The 27,610-nt window shown below is 32.6% G+C and overlaps 3 protein-coding genes across 9 annotated transcripts; 2 read left to right on the top strand and 1 right to left on the bottom strand.

Moving 5' to 3' along the window:
- The first annotated feature begins 3,965 nt into the window (after positions 1-3,965).
- Positions 3,966-7,443, top strand: LOC114191547 (gibberellin receptor GID1B-like). 7 transcript variants are annotated; one of them, XR_003605961.1, is made up of 5 exons: positions 3,966-4,485; positions 5,155-6,060; positions 6,175-6,212; positions 6,804-6,861; positions 6,963-7,443. XR_003605961.1 is itself a non-coding variant. In XM_028080776.1 (4 exons), the coding sequence occupies exons 1-3, from the start codon at positions 4,447-4,449 to the stop codon at positions 6,190-6,192; spliced, it is 963 nt and encodes a 320-aa protein (XP_027936577.1). In that variant the 5' UTR covers positions 3,966-4,446; the 3' UTR covers positions 6,193-6,212; positions 6,963-7,443. The 7 variants fall into 7 exon arrangements, 4 of the variants coding, with proteins under 4 accessions (XP_027936577.1, XP_027936576.1, XP_027936575.1 ...); XR_003605960.1 differs by having other exon boundaries at positions 6,743-6,861; XM_028080776.1 differs by lacking the exon at positions 6,804-6,861.
- Positions 7,444-11,298: 3,855 nt separating this feature from the next.
- LOC114190490 (LEC14B protein) lies at positions 11,299-17,340 on the top strand. Its single transcript, XM_028079396.1, has 10 exons — positions 11,299-11,541; positions 12,379-12,907; positions 12,977-13,096; positions 13,195-13,272; positions 13,463-13,639; positions 14,492-14,569; positions 14,878-15,053; positions 15,631-15,789; positions 16,100-16,160; positions 16,641-17,340. The coding sequence occupies exons 2-10, from the start codon at positions 12,479-12,481 to the stop codon at positions 16,839-16,841; spliced, it is 1,479 nt and encodes a 492-aa protein (XP_027935197.1). The 5' UTR covers positions 11,299-11,541; positions 12,379-12,478; the 3' UTR covers positions 16,842-17,340.
- Positions 17,341-18,861: 1,521 nt separating this feature from the next.
- LOC114190491 (probably inactive leucine-rich repeat receptor-like protein kinase IMK2) lies at positions 18,862-20,662 on the bottom strand. The gene has a single exon (XM_028079397.1). The coding sequence runs from the start codon at positions 20,346-20,348 to the stop codon at positions 19,158-19,160; it is 1,191 nt and encodes a 396-aa protein (XP_027935198.1). The 5' UTR covers positions 20,349-20,662; the 3' UTR covers positions 18,862-19,157.
- Positions 20,663-27,610: the final 6,948 nt, after the last annotated feature.

Raw genomic sequence — 27,610 nt, 5'->3', positions numbered from 1 at the left:
AAATTGTCCACTTGGCTACCATCGTCACCCCTTTTCTGTCTTTCTTTTCCTCGTCACCGTCACCTTTGTTTATGCGTTATGTCATGAATAAACTCGATGAATTAAGTGTTCTAAATTTATAATCCAAAGGTAACTTTTATGCATAGAAAAAAAACTTTAGGATTGTGTAATATGGAAGGCAACGAGGACTTATATTAAAAAAAGTTTGACTTTGTTAAACTAAGAGAAAGAGTGAAATTGATTTTAAAGCTTTTTTTAAATAGTTTTTTTCTTTAAATAGTTCTCAGTTTTAAAAATAAGAGTGGTATAATCTTAACAATCTTTATTAATAAAAGAGTTAATATAAAGGAAGAGAAAAAGAACAAAAATTTATACCCGTTTCATATCAATCATTGATATTACATTCAATATCAATTTTTTCACTCTTAAAAAATTGGTATTACTAAAAAAAAAAGTTTGTACACTCTATCCTATAACACAAACTTGAAACAATAACAAATAAACTCTTGACTCACTCAAGAGAATATCAAACCAAAAGGATGTCAACCCTTAATTTACTTAGGATATTAAATAAAATATACGCCTTATCCACTCTTGAATCACTTCAAGAAGATAGATGTCCTATATACTCTTGAATCATCTTAAAAGAATATTAATCTGACTCATTCTTTAATCCTAACCTTATCAATACTTGTAAAAAAAAATACAATAAGCACTACAAACACTCTAGAATAACAACAATCCAAAAGCATTACTAGAATCCTCCAACAAATCAACAACACATGTATCAAATCTACAACATACTTTAGAAAACAAAATGAAATATTTTACCACAACAAAAGCAATATTAATCTTGAAAAATCAACACAACTTTTAAATACTTTTAGATCTTTAAAAGCACTTGAAAATTATGTAAAAACAGAAAGAATGTCAATTTGTTTCACTCTTGTATGATTGTAAAAGTTACTTAAAATATTTGAAGTTAATATTTATTTAGAGTTGACCTTTAAAAGCCTTAACGGGTTTCTCCTCTGAAAGACACAAACAAAACAAAGAAAACTAAACTTTTAAACTTGATTCTTCATTGACATCTTTAATTATCCATCAAACACTTAAATCTTCATAACATCTTCGAACATCATCAAAACAGCTTGAGACTTTAAAGGTATTTGTCTATATAAATATATTATACAATTTAAAAGTCAACAAATATTTCCAATGACATTCAGTAGCCACTTCCAAATTACACAATTCACAAAATTATTTTTATGAAAAAATGACTTTCAAATACTATTATCCAAAAGTTATTTTTCATGTGAAATATAACTTTCGACTGTATAATTTGGAATGAAAAAACAGATTGCACTATGTGAAGTAAAAAATGTTTTTAAATTACACAATTTAAAAATAAAAATTAATTTTCAGATTGTACAAATCAAAAATGATTTTTAATTATCTAAAAGTAAATTTTATAAGGTGAAAGTACATATGAAGGTTAGAAAAGTATTTTTTATTTATTTATAAAAACTATCCATTTGAAAAGAAATTATGTATTTATAAAAGTACATATGAAGGTTACAAAAGAAATGCCATGTATAACAATTTGACAAGAAAAACTATTCAAGGCCGTTAATTTTTATTTTTTTTTAAATCGACATTCTCATTTTACACCTACATTTTCTTTGAGCAAAGAACGTCAAAATTGCAAATGAATAATATTGTATTAATTTTTTAATAAATTATTAAAATTCTTCACTAATAAGACTATAATATTGATATGAAAATACATATTGCATGAAATACTTAATAGGTGATTTAATGAAAATCTTCAAAGTAACAAGTGATAGAGATATACATCACAAATCTATCAAAAAGATCTGTCCTGAATGAATATATATATATATAGATATATAGATTTGATAAGAAAATTGATAAAATCTTTAAAAACACGGTTTTAAATTAATTATATAAAATAGGAATTTATTTTAAACAAACAATGCACGAAATAAAATACTAATTATACTAAATTGTAGATCAAAGAACCAAACCTAACAAATATAACTAAAACAACCTTTCGCTTATGCAAGAAATTTCAGTATAAAATTTTAACGAGTAAACTATCAATTTCTTCTCAAAGAATTATTAGTTTTTCTTTAAACCATTTCTAAAATAAAAAAAAAATTCAATTTCTTAGGTATTAGTAATTATACGAAAAATACTTAACACATTGAGAAATCTTTAATCATGAAAACAAGTTATATAAATTAAGGCAAGTCATCTTTAAGAAATAATGCGTGAACATTTAATATCAAAACAATTAAATTAAATTATTTGAGATTACAATAATCTTATTTGTAGTCTATATTAATTAACAAGTAAAACACTTTGAATTTGAGATTTGATATGGTTGATTACCCTCTAATTTAAGTCATATAAGCTTTTCAGTTTTGAAGTTCAAACAAAAGTTATTCTGTTTATTTTATTTCAACATTCATAACTCGGATTTTAAAATGAATTTTACGTGTTCACGTTACTTATTTTTATTCTTTCCAATTTAAACATCTCATACACATTCAATAATTTTAATCAGAATCTCTTAAGATTTTTAGTTATATCCTGACTTTTTATAAATAAATTATTCAATAAACTATAATTATCTTATTAATGAATTAATTTAATTACAAAATTTAAGATATTTTATCCTATTATTTTATAAAATATTTTGAAAATAATGCAACCTGAGATGTCATGTTGTGTGTGAGATTTTTTCACCTCATACCACCTTTACCTATTGAACATTCATACAAGTCCTTAACTTTATTCGGAGAACATAAAACTAAATATTAAAAAAATAAGAATATAGAAATTTGAAAATTGTCTATTCATTTCTCCAATGTCTTGTGCTAGATAAGCAACCACGTTTTACTTTTTCTCGTATATTGTTCCAACAACTCATGTTAGATATGATCTTATCCTAATTAAGATATGTGTTGCATATGCTCTTAACGTAGAACTATGCATCATCAGTAATATTTCAATATTATTTCCAATTTTTAGAAACTTACGACTGTACATGATTTGAAAATTATAATGTTCAATTCAGTTATATAATTCTAAAGCAAAAAATACAAATAAGAGACAGATCATGATAAAAGAGTTTATCGAACATAAATTACTAGTCAATTTAAAATCTTATCATTTAATTGTTTTTATTAAAGACGTGGCTAAAAGCCCACCATAAAAAAGCTATACAGCACACGACAAAAAAGGGAGCAGCTCCGGAAGAGTCCTCCATAAGAAGACGAATTAGAGAAGCTTTTTTTTTTTTTTAATTATCATCATTAAAATTAAAAAAATGCATCTAAAATTGTATTCTAAAACCAAATTGATTTTATTAACATGAAATACAACAATTCAGACTAAAAAAAAATATTTTGAATTTACTGAGTGAAATAAGTTAAAAGAACATCTTACTTTATTTTCATTACCTTTTCTTCCTAAACCAAACACTAAGAATATTGGATAATATTCTCTTTATCTGGTTGTTTATAGCAAATGCTTGGGCTTCTAAAATTGGTAACGTACACGTCCCTTGCATCTGCGAGAAAAAAAGGTATATTTTTCGATATTACAAACGTTGATAAGGTTGCTGTTGTTGTTCTTTTTTTTTAAAATAAAAAGAAAAACTTTAACAGAACAGAACAGAAGACACACGTATGTAAACAAGGCCAAAACGGGGTTGTCAATAGCCATCAAGAAAGGTTGTGTACAGAAGCTTGTACGTCACAAGTCATTTCTCCCTGGCTCTCAATACACCAGCATACAGACAAAACAGGGAAAAGGGATAAAAGAAAAATAGCGACTGAAATGATTTTTCCCAAACGCCACAACCAATTAAAAAACACCCCATTATTATTTTCTTAAGATATATACTCTTATATTTAAATGGTGGGTCCCATTTCAACAGTTTAATTCGGCCGCCAGCTTTGTCGTCTCTTTCGTCTCCGTCCATCCCCGTCGTTCCTTTGCGTTTGACTCTCTTCCTCCTTCTTCATTCTCTCTCTCTCTCTCTCTCTCTCTCTCTCTCTCTCTCTCTCTCCACCACCCTCCTTCTTATCGTTCTTTTCCTCTTCCTCATATTGTGATCTCTTTTCCTTCGTCACTCAGTTTTCTCTGTTTTCACACACTTCAAACTCTCCTTTTCTTTCTTTAACCGACAAATCAATCCAAAGGGACTGATAACCCGTTACTCGTTAACCCCCCACCACCGTTTATTCTTTCTTTTTTTCGCCCAAGGTCAGAGCTTTTTCTCTCTCTTCAACCGTTTTTCATTGTTATGAGGCGGCTTAAGAGGTTGGGCATCGTGACTTGAGGATCACTATTGCTTTTTTGAGTGGATTTGGTTTTTTCGTCTTCGGTGAAGAGGTAAGGGAGGTGAGAACAGAGATGACTGGCACCGATGAAGTCAACCTCAGTGAATCTAAGGTAACATAACATCTATCTGTTTTTTTTTTTTTTTCTACTTTCTATTGTATGTTTGCCTTGTTGTATATGTTTCTGCGACTTCCTTGGTTTGTTTATGTTGATTGCGTGACGAGGGGTGTTGTTGATTTTGGGGGAAAGTTTTAATCTTTGGCTTCAATTGAAAGGCCAATGACTGAAAACGTATCTCAGTTACAGGGGGAAGTCTCTGTCTCTTTTATTACCTTTCTGGGTTTGGTTAATAATCATGGTACTCGTGGGATTAGGAGGATGCTGTTTTTGGGATTGTTTAGGTTTTTTCTTGTACTTAGTATTTCGTCCATGTAGGCCTCTTGTTTCTTTTTCTGGAAAGTTGGGAAATTCGAGTTTGATTTGGTGGCGCAAGGCGAAAATTCCTCTTTTTTCCTGAAGATTTCTAAGGCTCGTACCCTTTTGTAATCGTTGTTTCTGGTCTAATTTGTCAGCTTTTCTCTTGTTGATCTGCTAACAGTGTTATGATATTTTTTTGCCTGGTGCCCGTGTTATCTAATTAGAGGGGAGAAGCTTTCAGCTTAGTGACCTAGTTACCTGAATAGGAGGAATCAATCAAGAGTCTGTTTTTAATTCTCACTACCGTGTTAGTTGATACGGATAAGGTTCTAAGTTCTAATAATATGTTCAATCTTTTTGTAGAGTGTTGTTCCACTCAATACCTGGGTGCTTATCTCCAATTTCAAGCTTGCTTACAATCTACTAAGACGTGCTGATGGAACGTTCAATCGAGAGTTGGCAGAATTCCTGGACCGCAAGGTCCCGGCCAACGCAATTCCTGTGGATGGGGTATTCTCTTTTGATCATGTTGATCGAAACACCGGTCTATTCAATAGGGTGTATCAAGTAGCTCCTCAAAAGGAAACTAGGTGCAACATAATAGAGCTGGAGAAGCCCCTGAGCACAACAGAGATCGTTCCTGTTATAATATTCTTCCATGGTGGAAGCTTCTCTCATTCATCTGCTAACAGTGCTATCTATGACACTTTCTGCCGCCGCCTTGTGAACCTTTGCAAGGCTGTGGTGGTTTCTGTAAACTACAGGCGATCGCCGGAGCACCGTTATCCATGTGCCTATGATGATGGCTGGGCTGCCCTGAAGTGGGTTAAGTCCAGGAAGTGGCTTCAGTGTGGAAAGGATTCGAAGGTTCATGTGTACTTGGCCGGCGATAGTTCTGGTGGTAACATTGCTCATCATGTGGCTGTGAGAGCTGCTGAAGAAGATATTGAAGTGCTAGGCAATATTCTTCTTCACCCACTGTTTGGTGGGGAGAAGCGAACTGAGTCAGAGAAGAAACTTGATGGAAAGTACTTTGTGAGGCTGCAAGATCGTGATTGGTATTGGAGGGCTTTTCTTCCAGAAGGGGCAGATAGAGATCATCCAGCTTGTAACCCATTTGGTCCCAATGGTAAAAATCTTGCAGGCCTCAAGTTGCCTAAGAGTCTTGTTTGTGTGGCTGGTTTGGATCTTCTCCAAGATTGGCAATTGGAATATGTGGAAGGTCTCAAGAATTGTGGCCAAGATGTCAAACTTCTTTACCTTAAGGAGGCAACTATCGGTTTCTACTTCTTGCCTAATAATGATCATTTCTATATCCTCATGGAGGAGATAAAGAACTTCGTCAATCCTAACTGTTAATATACTACTTAACCTTACTTACAGGATCCCATACATAACTAAAAGCCTGACATTTCAACTGGGTAATCTTCTTTTTTTTTTTCTATTTTTGTATCTTATCCTTTTCTCTTTCCCTACTTTATAGTGGTGGTGTGTAGTTATTATATAGTTATGTAGTGTTACTCACTGTCATAACATCCATGGTGGTAAATCTGAGCTTTGTGTGACTGGTAGACTACTGCGTCATGTTATCTGCTCTTGTCGTTTGAAGGGTAGCATAAATCAGTCTCGGGAGATTGAAGTGGCAGAGTTCAGTTCATTAGCAAATGAACCCTATTTGACTTTTTCAACCTCAATAGCAGGAGGAGATATTGCTCGGTGATCACTTTGGTTCAGTGAATGCATTTGATTTATGTTGTATAACATATTATTGAATGGGAACTGGAGCAAATCCCATCCTGTTATGAACTTGTATGTTATATAAATGTCATGCTTGTTTTAAGTTAGATTTTGCTTTGGGAAGAAGCTATATATACTGCATCCTGTTTAATTCAAGTTAAGCAGTTTCATCTCGTTGATACCAATATCACAAGGAATGTGTTTTGGCTGACAGGTTTGCTTAAAATAAAAACTCAGGTTTTCTATTTTCTTTGTCTTTCCTTTCCTGTTCCAAGGACCATCTTCATGACCAAAGAACTATGGTAATGGCTGAATATGGAATTATCAACTAAGGTGAAGTGTAGAAGATACAAAGTGGTTTGAAAGATGAAGAGTGTGAATTATTGTGTGGATTTTATTACAATTATTTTCATTTGTGTTGGGTTGAACGTTAGATTCGCTTCCAAAAGTTGATACCAAAGTCCAAGATGGAAAAGGGAAAGGAGTTTTGTCTGGTGTGTACTTAATCATAATGAATAATGAAACGTGTAATGGAAAGAGTGGGTGGGTGGGAGGAGGACCATCCTCGGTCCTTTGATGCCTTGGCAAATCTCATTTCATCCACAAAAAGAGATGAAAACAAGAACTTTCACAAGAACTGTGGAACAATCATGCCATGAGTATGGAGACCAACAGAAATCATGACCCATGTCTGCATTGGAAAGCATTATAGTCCACGGCTTCCTGCTCCACCTCTCAACTGGTTCAATCTTTAGATGCAATTTTTTTTTATGCAATTCTATGAACTTAAATTTTTAAACTGCGAGTTTTTCATTCCACGATCAAAGAGTGTGTAATTTTTTACTTTGAATTCTACTTAAGATTTTCATTCAGCATCAATGAGGTTAGAATATGATGAATTGATATGCAGTATCACATTTTTGGTGATAATAAGATTTTTGGGTTATCACATCCTTAAGGAGCCAACGCTTAATAGATTTCTGTTTCTACTTAATAAATTAGTATTCATTTTCTCAAATTTGTACAGTAGTCTTGCTTATAAAATTAACATTTGACAAGTAAAGATATATATTTTTGGAGGGTTATGCTGATAATATATCTTCTCTATAAAATTTCCAAAGCGTGTATCAATTGATATTGGTGTTTAGAGGTTCCATAGGTATTCTTAGAAAGGTTTTTTATACCTTAAATTGTTTGGTCTTCTTTGTCAAGACATCAAACATATTTTCAATTGTTGGAGGACTTTATACTTTTGTTTGTTCTTATTTGTCAAAACATTAAATAGATTGTAAGAAGGCTGTGTTTTCTGGCAAACTGAATATATACATATTTTAAAATAAAATTAGAGGTGTAGTGTATACATAACAAATTTTCTACAAATCTAAACAATAAATATGTATTTTATATTTATATTATTAACATATAAATAATTCATATCAATATATACTAAATATAAAAACATATAAAATATTTTTTATTTTGCATATGTTACTTCTCACTTAGTCCATATATCAATTAATGTTGTGTTTGAATTGAGGTGTGGATTTGGGAGAGTGAATTTGTGTTGATTTGGAGGACTTGTTTGAATTAGAAGAAAGATGATATGATTTGGATATGAGTGAAAAGTTTATGAAATTTGATGTATGATGTGATTGATAAAATTTAATAAATTATAATTTTTAATAAAATAAATTATATGATTACCATTTTATCTTCAATGTAAATAGAAGAAATGATACTTAAATAAAAATAAAAATATTATTTAAAATAAAAAAATATAATTTATTCATATTATAATTAATAACTTAAGATAATTATTATTATTCTTAATTATAAATTGAAAGAATTTATAATATAGACGGTTTAATTTTAGCTCCATATTTATTTAAATATATTTTATTTTATAGAATTAATTTATTTATAAAAGATGTTTATTTGAATAATAATAATATTATTATTATTATATAATACTAATTATTATAATAATTAAAATTAAAATTATATATATAATAATAATATACGGTGTTATTAATATTCATATAATTAAATATAAGTAAATTAAATTGTTAAAAAAAGAGACAATAAAATAATTTTAATATAATGATTTGACTTTTTCTGCACATCTCTCTATTTAAGAGAGTGTCAAATTTTGCAACTCACTTGTAATTCCGCACTCTCAAATTAGTGTAAACAAGTAGATCTGAACATACTTTCAAGTCACTTTTCATTTGTATGAAAAGTACTCATGCGAATCCAAACACAGCATAAGTGAATGAAACTTTTCTTGACTGAACTTATTAAAAATATAATTTAGGAAGATTAAAAAAAGAAACTTGAAAGAAAAGTTGTTAATAAATATATCATACATATATACATATAATCACTGCAAGAAACTATTAAAATTATTACATAGTAACTAATTTTATGACGAAAAAAAATGTTTAGAGCCCAAATTAGAAATCAATTTCCTAATTATAAATTAATTTAGAGATCAATTCCTTTAGTAGTAAAAAACATATGTAATTAATGCTAGTGACTAATTTAAGAACCAATTTATAATGTAAACTATTTTAGTTATCACTTTAGATACTAATTATAATTTTTTGAAATTATTCTAATTATCAATGACTTTTAGTTTATAAATTGATATCTAAATTAGTCACTATAGTAACTAATTATTTTTTATACAATTTTGTTACTAAAATTAGTTGTTAATCAAATATTTTCTTATAATATAGCTCATTAAATATTATATTATGAAATTTTAGATTTTTGGATGAAAAGAAATAAATGTGACAATATCAAATTATAACTTTCTTTTTTTCATAATAATTTTTTTTTTTACAATCAAGTTATATTTCAAAAATCTAGTGTCTTAATTTCTGTCAATTCTGCAAATAGTATCACCGTTTCTTATCTTCATTATTATTTTCTTGTTAATTATTAATACTTGTCATTTAAAATGTAACCTACTACAACATACACGCAAGTGGGACTCATTTAAATTATTAGACCAATTCATAAGATTTAGAGGAGTTTAATTGTTTGTTTTCATTTGAAGATATATGAGAGTTTCAATTTCTTTTAGCTTTTGCTCAATCTTAATCATTTACTAGCAGAAATAATTTTTTTTTTCAAAAAAAAAAAAACAGTGCATATATTGTATTTGTATATAATTAGTGCACACTAAAGAAAATCACTCTTATAAATTCATAATAACTCACCTATTTATTATATAAAAAAGAGATATTTAATGGATTATTATTTAGAAAATCAACCCTCCTTTAATACATTTATGGATTGATATTTGAACATTTTTTTGGTATAAATTATTTAATTTAGAATTAAAAATATTTTTAGTCCTTAAAATTTTGACACAAAATTATAATTTATTTGTTCTAAACTTTAATATAATTTGATTTCAAAATTTTTATATAGTTTAGCAAAAATTTAAAAATAAATAAATATAGTTTTTATAACATAATTTTATTATATTTTAATATGAATATTTAAATTGTTTGTACAATTTAAAGATTTAGAATTTAGGATTTGATAACTGAACTATATCAAAATTTAAAATAACAACAAATTTAAATTTTAAGTCAAAATTTATAAATTTTAAATATATTTAACCCTTTAATTTATAATAACAATAAAAATAATAATTTCCAACGTCATATTATAAATTTTTGTTTTTATATAAGTAGACTCCATGTCCTGTATGAGATATTTGCTTATTAAAAGAATAAAACATCTTGATTTAAACTCTATTTAAACAGTGCGAGAAAAGAAAAAATTGTATCTATTTCAATTAAATCTAATATTAAGATCTATGAAGGTAAAGCCTATATTCATAAAATAAAAATCAAAACATTTTCATCTTTTAATTTTCATTATTTTTCATCCACATATTTCTCTCCACGTGCTATCTTTTCCTATCTTAAACAAAAGCTCAAAGTAAATTCACGGGAAGTGCTTTATTTATAAATATTTTTCTCACAAATAAATAATGTCATTCATACATTCTAGACAATAGACAAACTCTACAATTTTGATGTTTGTCTCAATCATTAATCCGAAGATAATCGCACTTAAATCAAAATTATTTTGGAACTTTTGTCTTGATAGCTTTATTTAAAAATTTTGCACACTATTCTCACACTTTTTTACTCCCTTGATTTCAATTTTAACTAATTTGTACCACCCATATTCAATAAAAGATATTTGTTCTCTTGAAATTAGATGACACAAAACTAAAACCCTAGAACAAAATAAAATCCGCAGTAGATTGAAAAATAATAGTTTAATGAACATGTACTTAGCGCAGAAAGGAGTAGTATATTACTCATCTTTTGCAAGTTTCAGAATTTGAAATTTCTCGAAAGCTTTTAGTATAAAAAAAGAAATTTATTTTTACTATAAATACACTTTTAACCTTAATAATATATGTTTTCAATCTTTTTTTAATTTTGTTATAGTTTAACAAATAAATAATTACAAATACATGTGAATGCCTGCAAGTAACATGGATTTAATAACTTTTCTTTTCTCAAATTCATAAGCTACTGTTTACCACTGAGTTTAACTTTTATACAATGTTAGTTAAGGATTTAAAATATTGTCTTTTACCCAAAAGTTATTTATAATACAAATACTATTCCTTTTTAACTAATCATAATTAAATATGTTTGTAATATTTAAATTAAAGCGTATTGATAATAGAAATAAGAAATAAAAAAGAAAGTTGTGGATTTTGAGTTTTGCGGCTTCTTTCTCCCTGCACATGCAAGGTAGAGAATTTTCTAACCCTTCACCCTCACTCACCCACCCACTTTATCCAATATTTAATGGTAACAGTGACATTATGCATATATCTTCGTTTGGAGGATTGATTGGATTTTATTTGTGTGCCCAAAGCAGAAAATCCCTCTAATGTTACCCTTTTGGTTGCATATATTCCTCAGAATCGTCCCTCACAAACCTTAAATCACTCTCAGCCAAAGCTCTTCAGAGGTATCACTTGTCACCATTCACTATACTATTTATTATTATGTCAAAAATCTCCACCGTGAATGCTTTCTCTAATTGATTTTTATTCATATTAATTGGGTCTCTCCATGCCACTCTACACCAATTCATTTGTTTGACGTTTCTGTTGACTTTTACTTGTTCTAATGATGATTTTACCTATTCGTGGTGGAATTTTTGTTGTTAGGGATAAGGGGAATTGGAGGATAAGTCCTAATTGATTCTGTTTTTGATTGTTTTCTCGTTAAATTTTAGTTTCTGAGGATGTCCATGATGTTTCTGGGACATGGAAAAGGGTTTTGAGTCCCGCGAGGTGGTCTTGTTTTAGTTTCGTATATACTCTTCAGAATTAGGAACGTCATGCTGTTTACGAAATTGCCTTGCTCTCTGAACCTTATATGGGTAGTGGAAAGTTTATTGGATTTTTGTCAATTTAGTGCCTCAAAACACGATAAACCCAACCAATCCAATCTATGTTGAAAAAGGTCATGTTTAGGAGAAGAAAATAAGAAAGTAAAACCAATACTTATTTTCTTATCTCATAAATTAAAATTAGTTTAGCAGAAGTTAAAATCAGTTTTTGGATAAGCTAAAGGAGAGCCTTAGCCTGGAGAGCTGTTCCAACCAAATCAATACTAACGTGTAGAAGTTTTTCTCTCAGGGAAAGAGCTTAGCTTGAGTCAACTGTAGTGTTTAACTTTCTACGGGAAAAATGAAACAGATTTATCTTTGTTTCATCTTTTTTCCTTTGCTAATAATGGTTTCTAATTATTTATATATGAAAATTAAATCTAAAAATTTACTCACTTTTTGTGGCTATAGCTTCTTTGTTTGTAGGTCTGATGAACACAGATTTTTTGAAGATTTTGCAAAAATAAGATGCTCCAGCATTACAAAGTTTTGTGTATTTCTGTGAATAGTTATGTATGCCACAGCCAGTGCACTTTACATTGACGAAATGGGTTATGCTATGAGTAGACTAGAGATAGATTCTGATCATTGTGAAGATGGAAATGCCATCCATGAAGAGTCTAGCAGTGGACAATCTAAAAGACCATCGGCATTTCTGGACAATGAAATTGCTCAGATAACAAAGCTGAAGTCAAACCCCCATCAACAATTAGTCCAAGTTGGAACTGGAAGGCCGCAGTTGCCTGTTTCTCCTGTGAAGATGTTGGCAGGTCGGGAATCAAATTATTCAGGACGGGGAAGGTTTTCTTCAGCCGATCGCTGCCATCTTTTGAGCAGATATTTACCTGTAAATGGTCCCTGGCTTATTGACCAAATGTCTAGTCGGGCATATGTATCCCAGTTTTCAGCTGATGGTTCTCTTTTTATTGCTGGGTTCCAGGTAAAATGTTTTCAGCTTCAACCTGAAAATGCATGCTATAGTTTTGATTACATTTAAATCACTTTGCAGGGAAGTCATATAAGAATATACAATGTGGACAGAGGTTGGAAAGTTCAGAAGAACATTTTAGCTAAAAGTTTGAGATGGACAATCACTGATACATGTCTTTCACCTGATCAACGCTACTTGGTAAGTTAATAGGTTCTACGTCCTTTTAGTCCTTTTGTTTTCTGTGAAGGTACTATTATCCGGCTTTTTCTTATGGCATCTGCACTCTTCAATTTCAGGCTTATGCCAGTATGTCACCCATTGTACACATTGTAAATGCCGGATCTTCTGAAACAGAGTCCTTAGCCAATGTTACAGTATTCACATCTAACACTACTCCTTTTTTAGAATTTCATAAATAGTGCAATTCTTTTAGAATGCTATAAAATATTACAGAGTAATAGATAATGAAAAATTGGATTTCAGTGTATCTATTGGTGTATGGATTCTGTTTAGTAATATTCCTTTTCCTATTTGTAATATACTTTCATTTCTTCTAATATGCAGGAGATACACGATGGTTTAGATTTTTCATCAAATGATTATGGAGGGTACTCATTTGGAATTTTCTGTGTGAAATTCTCGAAGGATGGAAGAGAAATAGTTGCTGGAAGTAGTGATAATTCTATATATGTGTATGATCTTGAAGCAAATAAGATCTCACTTCGAATTTTAGCACACACGGTATTGCTACTAGGCACAACTGTATTTATTTAGTTTCATATGGTTTGGGCTATTGTTTGATATCTATTGGTTTATGAAGTTATGTTGCTGAAATAATTAAGTTTCCTGATTCATAATATAATTGCAGTCTCGACAGATAGAATTGATTGTGTATTCTGTACGGTGGATTGCTCTACTGGTTATAAACCATTTTATGTATTGGCAGTGCCTTTACGGTAGTGCCTGTGAAATTCTATTTGAGGTTTTCTGTCAATGATGTATTCGTAAATAGATCATAAAATTTACAAAAAATGTGGAGAATGTGGGTAGACTTTTGTATCCTAAGGTGGAACCTCAATTTCATTCCTAACTTATTTTTGAGCATTCAATTCTACTTGTTTTCTTCGCTGGCTTAAGTTCAGAACTCAAGATCGTTTGAGAGAATAAGCTTGATTATAAAATATGGAATTACCTCTTGTAATGCCTAAGTTCCTGCACTATCGTTTTGGCTGAGGGATTTAAGGTCTAATAATCCTCTATTTAACTTTGAAATATATGGAAGACTAACAAATATGATTCACTATGTTGGTGTAGAAGAAAAGAAATAGATAATCCAGAGATGGTACGGATGATATGGCTGGATAACCACACTTATTCTTAGTATCCCTACCTTCTCCAAGCTATAAAAAACAATAGAAAAAAAATGTCCAAGTCAAAAGAAGAATCGGATTGGACTTATGTGATATGTCTTTCTTCTTTTTTTGGTTTTGGTTTTTGTATCGAAATTATTTTCCTGTTGCTCTGATCTCTGATGGTTCAAAAATATTAACCATCATAGAGGTTCTAACATTTGGTTTTCATTTTATGTTGCAGTCTGATGTGAACACTGTATGTTTTGCTGATGAAACTAGCCATCTTATTTACTCCGGGAGTGATGATAGTTTTTGTAAGGTTTGTTCAACACCATACGATGGTTTTTTCCTGTCAATATATTATGTTCTTTGTCCTTGAATATCCACATCTTTTTATTTTAAATGGAAGTGGTGGCACCTTTTTACACAGGAAGTCATTCTCATAGTCATAGTCATACAAGGTTAAATAAATAATGAACCTGAAAGTTGTTTCTAGTTAAGTGCGGTAGTTCTTCTCTTTGGCCATAGTCACTAATTGCAGAAATTCCATGAATAATCACTAGAGTTGTTTTAGTTTGTCTTCTGATTGTTGGTGAAGAACAAATTGTAATGTACAAATTTGGTTAGGTCTGGGATCGGCGTTGCTTAAATGCTAAAGCCAAGCCAGCAGGGGTACTGATGGGACACCTTGAGGGCATTACATTTATTGATACTCGTGGAGATGGGCGTTATTTCATTTCAAATGGTAAAGATCAAACCATCAAGCTCTGGGATATACGCAAAATGTCATCCAATGTTACCAGGTATGCTCCCCACCCACCAATCCACCTCTAATATTCTGATGTGCACATTTCTTCTTAACACGTGTGTGGAATAAAAAACATGACTTAAGGTCATACTAGGATAATACTAGCTGATGAGTTTTGCAATGCTGGTGATGTTTAACAAGATACAGATTCGGTTATACCAACATTTCCTTAAGGTATCATGTTGGAGTTTGATTTTATTTAATTCTTAAAAGAATATATAAGTTAATTATGATATATTATCTGATTATAAGGCTGATTTTTTTTTTTTTGAATTATCTATGAAGCATTCTCACTACATTTTTTTCAATGCAAAATACTGGAAGTTTTATATAATTTTGTTATAGAATGACGTGTCATGTTGGACTCATGCTTCTGTCTCTATTTGTGTTTGCATACTTGTGTGGGTAATTGGAGCTCTTAGAATGATTTTCAGAATTCAGTCTTGCATGTGATATTTATAGATTTTTAACCTAGCTAACGATATCTGTTCCTCTCCGGGATTATGATGTTTCTTGATGAAATTGTTGTTAATTCATTGACGTACTATAACAGAATTTTCTTTCTATTCCAGCAATCCTGGGTATAGAAGTTATGAATGGGATTACAGGTGGATGGATTATCCACCCCAAGCAAAAGACTTGACTCACCCTTGTGATCAATCAGTAGCTACTTATAGAGGTCATTCAGTCTTGCGCACTCTTATCCGCTGCTATTTCTCACCAGCTTTTAGGTGAGCACTAAGGTGGCCTTGCTCTGTAATTCTTCTTCACTTTCTTGTCATGGTCCTCTTTTGATCTTTTTCTTAAAGCTTCAATTATTTGTCATAGTCAACCAAACTGTTTGTAAAAGTGTGCTTGGTTTTTTGAGGGGGAAGAATAAAACAAGTTCCGTCAGGTTCATATTTGGACCAGCATGCAGCTTTCTTAACATATTAATTATTTTTCTTTTAAACTGGTTTTCTTTAGCAATATCTTTTGGCTTCTATATCGTTAGGGGATTTGATTAAAGTTGTTAGACTGATATTATCCTTAAATTTACAGCACTGGGCAGAAGTACATCTATACTGGATCACACAACGCATGTGTTTACATATATGATTTGGTATGTAATTTAATTTCTTCTGCTCTAGCATTATATCCATGTTGTATGATTGGCACAACATTATTTAGTTACAAGTTAACAAAAAGTATATTTCATAACCAATTTGATGACATTAATATCTATTATATTAAACGGTAATCCACCCATTTTATGTCAATCCTTGTTAATTTTTTGAAGCTAAAAAATTATTATGTATTTGAACATGAGTGATAATACTAAGGTTTGATTCTTCATTGCCCGTAAATGGCTTGCCTAAAACGATACAGATCACGTGAACACCCTTTCGTACTCCACTACATGGCTACTGTTAATGAATTTGATGGGGAAGAGCGGTGTAACGTGATGTATATTTTCTTGGGCACTATGCATGAACAAACTATATCAGATTGAACTGCTGTTTGCTTATTTTACAAAGAAACAACACGGACAAAAAGTTCAAGCTGGTTCTCTTTTGATGGTAATTTTGATAATTTACTACAGGTGAGCGGAGCTCAAGTTGCGACACTGAAGCACCATAAATCACCTGTGAGAGATTGTAGTTGGCACCCCTTCAACACCATGCTTGTCAGCTCCTCTTGGGATGGAGATGTAGTGAAATGGGAATTTGCTGGGAGTGGTGATAGACCAGCCTCTTTGAATAAGAGGGTATGGACACGACACTTCTATGATGAATACATGTGATGTCCGTCGAATTAGTTATGGAATGCTCTGGGGATGCATACCCTGTTGTTAATGAACATGTATAGGACGTTTCGACATAATAAGGCATGACATGAACAGCCAGAAGGTCTTGGTACATAAATAACCATGTAAATTAAGATTGGAATTGATTCATTAGTACGCTATGCCTGGAACAAATTATTAGTATTGTACAATGTGTCATTAATTGGTGCGGTCTTCTTGTGGTGAACCTAGACTCCTGTCCTGCATGGTTCTTTGGCTGAATCATTTACACGTACACTGTACCCCTAATTATTGGGGTTCGCCTTTTGTATATATCAGGAATAAAGCTAATAATGCTTATGGTTTCTTCCAAGTTAGGCCGTTCTCCTTCAGATAGCTGTAAAGCAATAGAAAAACAGTGACAGCATATATTTGCCCAAACGCCACTGCCAAGATGCCAATATCACTGTGGTTGTGCCGTTGTGGATATCATGGGAATCTTAACTTGGTTTCATCCTTTGTTTGTCTTGTCTTGGTGATTTATCTAATTATTTTGTTTGTCATGATAACTTGGTTCCTTGATTTTGATAGAGCTCATAATAATTGTTATAGAGGAGCAGGTTGATTTATTTATGCCTGCCTTTTAAAAGCAAAAGTGTTCCAAAAGTTATGAGTCTTAACCTTTCAAAGAATAGAGAAATTTCTCATGTTATTGGCCTTAGATAGCTTTTTCTTCCAAAGGGCCACACTTCCGAAGGCGCTATCTTAACAAATGGTAAAACTACGGGGGACCCTCTCTCTGCTGTCTGGTTATTGGTAAAGCAAAGATGTTATTCTAAGCCACAAACAAATTATAAAATGATAAAACGTGAGATTCCACAAAGGAAACGAGTGAGATGTCGAGTGAATTAAGTACACCCAGTACGATGAATGCAACAAAACATAGAAGGATTGGGTTGGGGCCTCCAGCACAAAAGGGCTACATGTTTCCATTTGTTTTTGGCGACAACGGTCTGATACAATTTTAACAAATAATTTATTATTTATAGGCAAATTGCAAAAGATTGTTATTTACTATTCCCCAGAAGGTTTTGCATGTGAAGATTAGAGTACCGAGAAAATTCTCGGACGATTGGCTTCAAAAAGTAGAAGTTGAACTTGATAATAGATTTAATCATATATTAGCAGATATAGACATGCATTATGCCAACGTATTTGACGTATTACCCGAACATCCAATCTAATTAGGCAACAACACGAGACAGACAGTTAGATATATATAATTGGCTGTGGGTTAGGTTTTGTTATTAGTGTTAGGTTGTTTTTCTCCTTGTTTTCATTCACATTTATTTAGCTTTTTTATTATGCTTTGACATTAGCTGCTTCAACCCTACCTATTCTCAGTTCTTTTTTCTTGTTTTTTCACATTTGCTTTTTACCGTGATGATTCCTTTGTCGCCACACTCGCACACACAGGGAGGAAAAAGAGAAATAGTGTCAGTCCAGACAGAAGGCTCAAAAGGCTTACAATTGCAATGCAAAAAAGATATCCCCAAAATGGTTGTCGTCCCTACAACCATTTTCCATTGAAGGGAGCAGCGACTCGTGCCCATGGAAAGCTTAAAAAGCTGAAGAAACGGTAATTGCACCGAATGGCCACCACTCCACTTCCCCCAAAAAAGGATAGATACAATCTGAAATTTGTGATCATGAGTCACACAACTCTTCTAAAAATAAACAACAAAAAATGATGGAACAATAACCAATTGGCATTGGTATACATGCATCACACCAAATTTTACATCTCCACTGTGATCAAATATGTACCAAAATTATGAATAGACAGGTGCCAATGCCATACCATTATGTAATCATTAGAAGCTTCCACCACGACACTAGCAAGCAGCATTTTAAATGAGCATAAAAGAATGAAAAAAAAACAAAACCTTTCCCAATGGCAAGATACCAGTGATGACAATAAAACTAAAAAAGATAATGCAAATATTAAGTCACAGTAGATGGCATAATAGAGCTTTAATTGATCGAAATAACCTGATAATAATAATCAATAATTTTTGCTTTGTTTTTCATAATGGACTAATCATATTACATTAGTAATATAGATAATGATCATAACATATATGATTTGAGAAGCTCCTGGAGCAAAAAAGCTAAATTATCTAAATCTAATCCAAAAATATTCACAATATTCTCATTATTCATCCCCGAATAACTACCACAAAATTAAATAATAATGAATCAGAAAGGCAAGAAGAGAAATAAGGAAGAAGAAAAGAGGTAAGAAATTGACTTGATGGGTCGGGTCGGGTCGGATCAGGTTTTCAACTGGTTGCATTGCGCAGTAGGCCTAGTTTTCTGCTTGCCAGCCCTCAAGGGGCAGGGTGTCTCAACGGGCGGGACCATGCAATTATACTGCAGACACAGGGAGCTTCTCTCTGGAATCACCGCCGTTGGGCTTATCTCAATCCCCGTCAGATAGTTATGCTGCAAGTAAAGTATCTGAATGCTCGCGTCCAGCAACCGCTCCACGAAGCTAGCCGGTACCCGACCCGAAAATCGGTTGTTATTCAGGTACAGGTACTGCACGCTCGCCAGCATTGGCGATATCTGACCGGACAACCGGTTGTAACTAAGATCAACGGTCGGGATGGACACCTGCTCAACGGGCTGGACCAGACCCGAGAACTGGTTCCTCTCCAGCTGCAGATTCGTGAGCGGGAAGGAGAAGATCCGGTCCGGGATTGGGCCCGTGAACTGGTTGAGACTGAGGTCCAAATAGTTAAGCTGGTCGAGGCGGCCCAGGAGGCGGTCCATTGGGCCGGTGAGCTGGTTCCAGGCCAGGGAGAGGTACTGCAGAGAGGGAGGGAGCGAGTTGGGAGGGAGCGAACCGGAGAGAGAGTTATGCTTTAGGTCGAGCCGTGTTAAAGTGTGCGACTCGAACCGGGGGAGCGAACCGGAGAGGCGGTTATGGCAGAGGATCAGGTTAGTCAGCTCCGGTAGGGATCCCACGGTTGGAGGAATGCGTCCGGTGAGTTGGTTGTAGCTGAGATCGATGGTTCTGAGGCTGCGTAACCCGCCGAGCTTGGTCGGAATTTCGCCGGAGATGAAGTTGCGGTTGACGCCGAGGAACCTGAGGTTCTTCAAATCGGAGAGGGATTCTGGTAGAGGACCGTAGATTCTGCCGGGGACAACGGTGAACTCCGCGAGCGAGGAGAGCTTGCCGAGGGCGGGGTCGAGGCGGCCGGTGAGTCCGGGAGAGCCCGCCCTGGGATCGCCGAGGTTGAGGGAGATGACCCTGTCGGAGTCGCAGTAAACCCCGGCGAAGTTGCATGGGTCTGCGGTGAAATCCCAGGAGGAGAAGAAATGGGAACCAGGCATGTCTTCGAGGGCTTTACGAATGGATTGCAGAGCGAGGAAATCGGCAGGGTCTAAAATAGCCTCCACGTGTAGAAAAGAGAAGAAAATGAAAAGGAGAACAGCACCAACATTTTTGTAGGTGGCCATTGAAGCCCCGGTGAAGGAAGAAGCAGAAAATAGGGTTTTATAGAGAAAAGAGGAAGCTGACTGAAGAAGAGATTTTTTTGTGGTTGAATGGAACTGGAACTGGAACAACCAACATCTAATAGTCAAAGGCCTTATTTAAAGAGGGCGATTAGGCTTGCAAGAAAAGCAACTCTCACTGCACCACACCACTGTATCAGAATGAATGAAGAAATGAATCTTTTTGTGTTGGCTTCTCAGAGAAGGAGCAATGTGATGGCAATGGTAATCACTACCAAAAGCTCCTGCTTTTTGCTTTCTTGTACTTCCTACACTTTCTCTTCCAACCAACCAAACCTCCGATTAATCAATAATATTTCTTTTTTATTATTTTTTCTTTCTCGGGAACAGTTACATCAAACGGTTGTCCGAGCCTATCTGGCCTCCGAGCCTCAGCCTCGCCTCCCACGTCATCCTCTCCGCGCCTTTGCTTCGGCTCTTGTCTCTTCCGAACCATTAGCTATAGCAGCTGTCAAAATGATTGGATCGCTTCGACACGTGTTTCTCCAACCAAAGATTATGTGAGAAGGGACGCTGCAAGTCTTTTGCTAATATATTAAAAACACACAATTCTTTCATAAAATAGTCATTTATTAAAGATAAAATTAAACATAAGCATTAATATTTTTCTTTAATTTCTTTGAGAGAAACTAGTCGTATATATGAAGAAAATTAATTTTCTTTTTAAACAAGAGCAAACAAAAGACTAATATTTTTTCCTATGTCCTTTTTGGGGTTTCCTTGCCGTCTACTCCATTAATTTTTTTTACACTAAAATAATTACCAATGTAGAAGTGAGCCAAAAAGGCCAAAAGCTGGGGGCAAGGAAAGTGTGGGGCTTTCGAGTGAGTGACAGCTAAGCTATGAAGTTAGGATTATTTAATTTCACCCAATTCTTCTTCAAAGCTTCTTCTATACAGTTTCCTTCACTTTACTTCATCATAAAAATAATAAATGTGTATTCCTTTGTTTTGCTTCCATCTCTGTGTTCATTTCATTTCACGTACCGCAAAATACGATTCTTTCAATACATCAGGATTCAGGAGTTTCATTTCATACACTTGATGCGTAGCAGCATAAATGTCATTAACTAGACACTGAATTTACCCTGATCATTAAGTCTTCCTACCCCAATCTGCATAACATTAAAAATCAAGCTAATTTCACAAAATAGCCATGACTAGAAAGAAACAATTTTTCTACTCTCTTTTCCTTTTTACTTTTTTGTGATATGTGTACAGTGTGGAAATAAACCAACAAACACTTTTTACCCCTTTTTCTCTGTTTCCCTTGGATCAAAGGAGGTGGTTTGAAGGTGAAGTAAGCCAAGTCAAACACATTTTTGGTCAAAGATATGCATGCTCCAAAGCTTGTTTCGCAATTCACCAATTACCGTGCACAACGATGAATTTATTCCCCCTTTTTATTCTTGGGTACAGAATTTAAGTCAACATAACAGAACCAATGCAGCTATTTCATGTGCTAGGGAAAGTTTGTTTCGTTTTCCTAAATTGTTCACCTTTTCTTCCCTCCTTATATTTTCACTATCCTTTCCTTTGCTAAAACTATCTCAGCTCTATTTGCGTGGGTCAAAAGCTATACAGCTGTAAAATCAAGTTACACTTTTAACTCCCCCAAAAAAAATTGAAAGCAACCCCAAATATGGCTATTTGAGGTTGCACTAGAAGTAGATACAAAACATATGGTGAAGTTTGTCAAAAGTCTCGAAATCAGTTTTCATTTTTCACCACCAGATTAACTACTCTGACTCATATAGTAATTATTCTAGCAACAATGTTCCTAACCATCACCCTGTGACTAATGGTTGGAGAGTTAGTTTAATAACTATACCCAACTAAAAACTCTGAATTCTGAATTTTACCCCTGTTTTATCTTTTCTACTACACATTTTTTCGTCAAGAGCAAGTTTTGTCCCAACCCACAAGAAAGTTGAATGAACTTTTTGAAATCGGTGAAAAAATGTTATCTCAAACAAAAAACATAGATGTATGTAGCAAAACACAACCTGTCTAGATATTAATATTGTCGATAAAAATGTGCTCCTCAAACTCAAATCCAGCCAAACAACATAGAGACAAATTAGAAAGCATTTTTATTTTACGAAATGTAAGAGAATAATGTCTGTGATGAATTTGGTCCCAAGAAAATGCCAGAATTCATATATATGCGTGTAGGTGTCCAATTAAAACCACACGACATCAATTATTTAACATATAATATGGTGAGAGGCAGCTCTGAGGAAAAAAGAAAAAATCCACATGACCCCAAATGGTCCTGTTTGAAGTTTCGCACACCAACCACAACAACCAAAACACCTACTTATTCTGGTACATGTAGTGTCTAATTTAAGGACTTTGAGGCTGTGCCTTTTGAGACTTGCGTGGTGATTACTCCACTCTAGTGTGTTCATCCCGCATGCTTATTAATGTAACTTTCTTGTACTGTCTTTTTCTTCCAGCTCTCTCCTTTCATCCCACTAGCTTAGTTTTAACCCTATTAATTCTCAATCATGTTACTTTTCCTACTCAACATTGGTAAGTTTAGTTCGATGTACATCACGAAAAAGTTTGAAGGAATCTTGATGGTATAACTTAAGTGTTGTTATTACATTGGATATGTGTTTGGTTTCACAATTGAAACTTTTAATGTCTAAGTTTCGAGTGTAAAATAGAGAAGTTGTTTAAAATATTTATAGTTTGATTCAACGTAATACATCTTAATTACTGTCCAAGATTTAGATTGCATTATTTCTATACCTAATATAAGCATGACAACTATTATAGATTTGAGAATCTATTTAATATTTTTCTTTTATGTGGATCAGACATCCTTTTGATAATAGTGAGAGACTAATCATTTTATGACAGGGATTAGTCATGAGTTTTGTCCCCTCCCTCAAAATATCTATCATAATCAAGAATTTTATTTCTTTAGATACTTAAAAAGGTTAACTATTTACTAAATGTCTTAGCTTATTTTATTTGACTTTTTTAAAATAACTTTCTTGTGAGTCAACCCTGACACTTCAGGCTTGATGATAAATATTTGTAACCAAATGATTAAAGTTTTTAGATAAATAAGACTAGAAAAGATAAATGGGAAAACAAAAAATAAAGAAAATTTAAATTAAAAATATAAATAACTTTCATAACTTTAATTTTCTTTTATAAGTCACTTTAACTTTTCACTCTCATTTTTTTGTTTATTATTTATTATATTTTTCTTTCTTAAATGTAATATTCCATTTAATATAATAAACAACTAAATAAAATATTATATGTTTTGATAAAACAAAACAAATAGTTACGAGAATATAGAATATTTGTACAATTATCCAAAAGAAATAACTATAAAATATAATATATAGAAACTGAATCAAAACAACTCAGAGTTTACAAAAAAGAGAACTAGCTATATATAAGGACTCCTCGCTACTCGATAGGCTCATTGCTATCTATTAAAGAGGTATCTTCATCTGCTTCCTCTTCTATTCACATCATTTGATGATCAAACAAAGCCAACACTACAACCAGAACACATGATAAGCTAGTGTATTAAGGAAATATTCATATACTTATATTAACTCATGCAAAAAACATACAAACACAATATAAATCACATCAATGTCTAATTTCACACAAGCAGTTGACATTAAACTCAATTATCCAGACACATGTCATATATATAAAATTCACCGGAAGTATGCACCTATGATGGTTCCTACACTCTGCAGAGTCTAGCATCAAGGGATTATCACTCAACCATACACAAGTTCAATCCTATATGTATAGGGCCAAATATGTCCCAAGAATAGGATCCTCTATTACTCTCATCACATATATCGAGTGTAGACATTTAATTTATATTTATATACAAATCTCAAAATTCGTTTATATATGTACTAGCAAGGCATGATAACGCTTGTGTGTTAGCATTTTTTTATTTTCAAAGAAATTGAATCAATAAAGAATATATAATTAATTTTTAAAATAATTGTTAAATGTAAAATTCAAAAAATAAAATATGTACCCAAAAGAAGTTTTTAAAATAATAGTTAAACACGAAAGAGATTTTTAGAATAACGGTTAAAGATAAACTATTTATAAAATAACTCATTTTTAAAATAATAATTAAAGTTTAAAACTAAAAAAATGAAATGTGAACAAGAGGATATCTTTATATATATATATATATATATATATATATATTATTTAAAATAAACGAATTTGCTGCATTTATCAACTAAAGAGTAAACATGACAACTTAAAATTTGTCAATATTTATTTAAATTTTGTTTAATGGATATTGTATATGAATCTTTGATTCCGGAAAGTATACCTCCAAAGTTGTGATCTTGATGTATTTTTCCAATTTGACGATAGATATTTTTAAGAGAGAGGGTATAATGGAAACTCATGTGAGAGGCTGCAGCATGGCCAGTGGTAAGATTCAATCTTGTTGTTGGTTTTGTAAAAAAATAAACAATAGTAAAAATGTGTATAGGTATGATATTTTTTAATTTGTAAATAGTAATTTTAATTGGACTTGTATTTGTAATCTGTTTGGGCTTTCATGGCCCAATTCTCTGTTATGACTTTTCTTTGGACCGATCAGCAGCGTTATTGTTGGGCCAGGTCACCGCAGCAAATGGGGTGCTTCTTCCCGCACCTCTCTAACTTTCATGGGCTATACTATGCAGCCGCAATCGTGTCATCCTCCTTGGACCAGTCTGTAACCGTCAGCAACCCAATGTGCAGTTTTGTTCTTCTTGGGCTATTCTATGCAGCTATACAAACAAGCCATTAACTTGGCCTGTTTGATCTTGTTCTAGGAGGGCCAACATGATTGTGGCAATTTCTTCTAGCACTCCTTTTCTACCTGCACCCCTAACATTTATAATACCCCTTGTGCCCTCATACAAATTAAAAACCCTAATTATTTTCTCTCTATATCTTTTCTTTTTCATTATTGTCAACATTCAATTTCGTCTTACTTAATAAAAATCTTTCAAAAAATTATATAAAATAAAATATATAACAAATAATAATAATAATAACAAATAAGTAATAGTAAAAATAAAATAGAGTTAACAAAAATAATCAAATAAAAGTTGCTTCGAAAATTTTAAATTTCTTTTAAAAAATAAATATAATAATAATAATAATAATACTGTCACATCACACTGTTTCTGCCACGTGACACAATGTCAGATTGACACGTGATAATTTTTAAAAAAAATTATAAAAAAATTAAAAAAAACCACGTGCTGACACGTGACACATAGTTAACACCATCAGTGCTGACACGTGACACATAGTTAACACCATCAGTGTACTACTAATGGAAAAAACCTGATTGTAACGAATTTTCCAAAATAGGGACTTCATTGAGTCAAATAAAAATGAGCAGACCTACTTACAATTTCGCTACAAAAATGGGAACCTCTGAAATGATTTAACCTAATAAATAAATAAGTTTTGGTTTAATTCGACCCAATTCTTCTTCAACATTTTCAATCTCTCATTTTGTATTTTTCTTGTACACTTTGATTCTTATTTTTGCAACCCAATATATTTTATCTACCCACACCACCATTTTTTTTTTTTTGCAATTAATAGTAGTTCAATGTTTTATATTCTCACTCCACTCTTTGCTCTAACACCTTTATTCTAGATAAAGAAAGTAGTGATATGATCCTAATAATTAGGAACGATATATCTCTTATAATAATTATAATCAATTTTTCTGACCACGTTTGATTTTGTGCTATGAGTTTGTGATACCTCAATTCCACATAAAGAAAGTAGTGATATGATTCTAATAATTAGGAGAAATATATGTTCTAATATTTAGAATCAATTTTTATTTGATGTTCTGATTCTACTGCAATTTGATTCCCATAATGTGATAATATCACGACCAATCCTTTCCTTTTAGAGTTTTTTATAATAAGGGCTGACTTTATTGTGAGATTACTTTATATTTATGGTATTCTCTATATAAACACATCAAGCTAAGGAAAGAAAAAGTTTTTTTTATAGACCTCTCTCTTAACCTAAATACATTTGCTTTTTTTCTTTTTCAGTAACCCTCGCATATTGAAACCCACTCACCATTCACACAAACCACGCCTCCTTTTTCATTGCATCGCAACATCGAAACCTTAGATCGTTGCTACCTTCTCTCTTAAAGACTCTTGGAGACGCGACAATCCTTGTCAGTTCCGTTTCGAGTATTTTGAAGCCTCACTTATGCTTTGTTTTGTTTTTGAGATTAAATCGATGTGATTTAAATAGATTTTGTGTTGTTTTGTGGCTGAGTTGAATGTTTTTTTTATTTATCTTCTTGTCCACGTGGTTGGAAGGGTAATGTTGACTTATGCCTACTGTGATTGCAAAGTACATACAAAGTAAGGGCTAGTACATCCATAAAGGTCTCCCACTCTTCCTTACTAGCCAGATGATGTAGATATTGCTCAAAATACCCTTGTGTAAGCCCCTGCACCTGGTTTCTAGTCACCAACCTATTTTCCAACTCTTTAAGATACAACTTCATAATGTTCGCAATACTGGAAACAGACACATGGCGCTCCAAGTGTTGGTAATGGGTCGTGCCCTCTAGTGGTAGGTCCAAGATCTATTCAAACTCCTCTATAGTTGGGTCCAACTGGAAGTCTTGAAATGTAAAGCATCTGAGTGGGGAGTCATAATGCTGTGATGGTAGAAAATTGTACATTCACCTCCATCAAGTTCAACAAATTTCCATAAATCTTCCTGAAAGCTTCCCTCTAATAGTCTTCACTTTCCTTCCCAAATTTACCAAACCTACTAGATTCCCTCATTGAATCATTAAACATGGTTTTTTCCTTAATATGGAAGGATCAAATTGTTGTATACTCTCAGATCCCATATTAATTTCCATCTTTTATTATATTGACCGAATAACCCTATGATTACACCTAAGCTACCAAGCCAACAAATGATGAATGTTTTATAATGGATGAAGATATGGAGACATAACATAGTGTACAAAGTAAAATGATATTATTCACAAGAAAAATAGGTGGAAATAGGTGTGGAAATACTAATGAAGAGAACAGACTTTGGTTGGGGTTCTCACGATAGCCAAACACGAAGTATGTCTCAAGTGGCCCCTCTAATTCTAAGTTACACTCGGACTAAGGTATAAGGTCCCACTTATGATAT

This window comes from Vigna unguiculata, chromosome 7, assembly GCF_004118075.2.
Source record: "Vigna unguiculata cultivar IT97K-499-35 chromosome 7, ASM411807v1, whole genome shotgun sequence".
Classification (NCBI taxonomy): domain Eukaryota; kingdom Viridiplantae; phylum Streptophyta; class Magnoliopsida; order Fabales; family Fabaceae; genus Vigna; species Vigna unguiculata.
This window is presented reverse-complemented; position numbering and strand designations above follow the sequence as displayed.

Excerpts from the sequence above, each read along its gene's own strand:
- LOC114191547 (XM_028080772.1), top strand. The coding sequence starts at position 4,447 with ATGACTGGCACCGATGAAGTCAACCTCAGTGAATCTAAG. Across the intron at positions 4,486-5,154 it reads TCAACCTCAGTGAATCTAAG|AGTGTTGTTCCACTCAATAC; the intron begins GTAACATAACAT and ends ATCTTTTTGTAG.
- LOC114190490 (XM_028079396.1), top strand. The coding sequence starts at position 12,479 with ATGTATGCCACAGCCAGTGCACTTTACATTGACGAAATGGGTTATGCT. Across the intron at positions 13,097-13,194 it reads CACCTGATCAACGCTACTTG|GCTTATGCCAGTATGTCACC; the intron begins GTAAGTTAATAG and ends CTTCAATTTCAG. Across the intron at positions 15,790-16,099 it reads TATTTCTCACCAGCTTTTAG|CACTGGGCAGAAGTACATCT; the intron begins GTGAGCACTAAG and ends TTAAATTTACAG.
- LOC114190491 (XM_028079397.1), bottom strand. The coding sequence starts at position 20,348 with ATGGCCACCTACAAAAATGTTGGTGCTGTTCTCCTTTTCATTTTCTTC.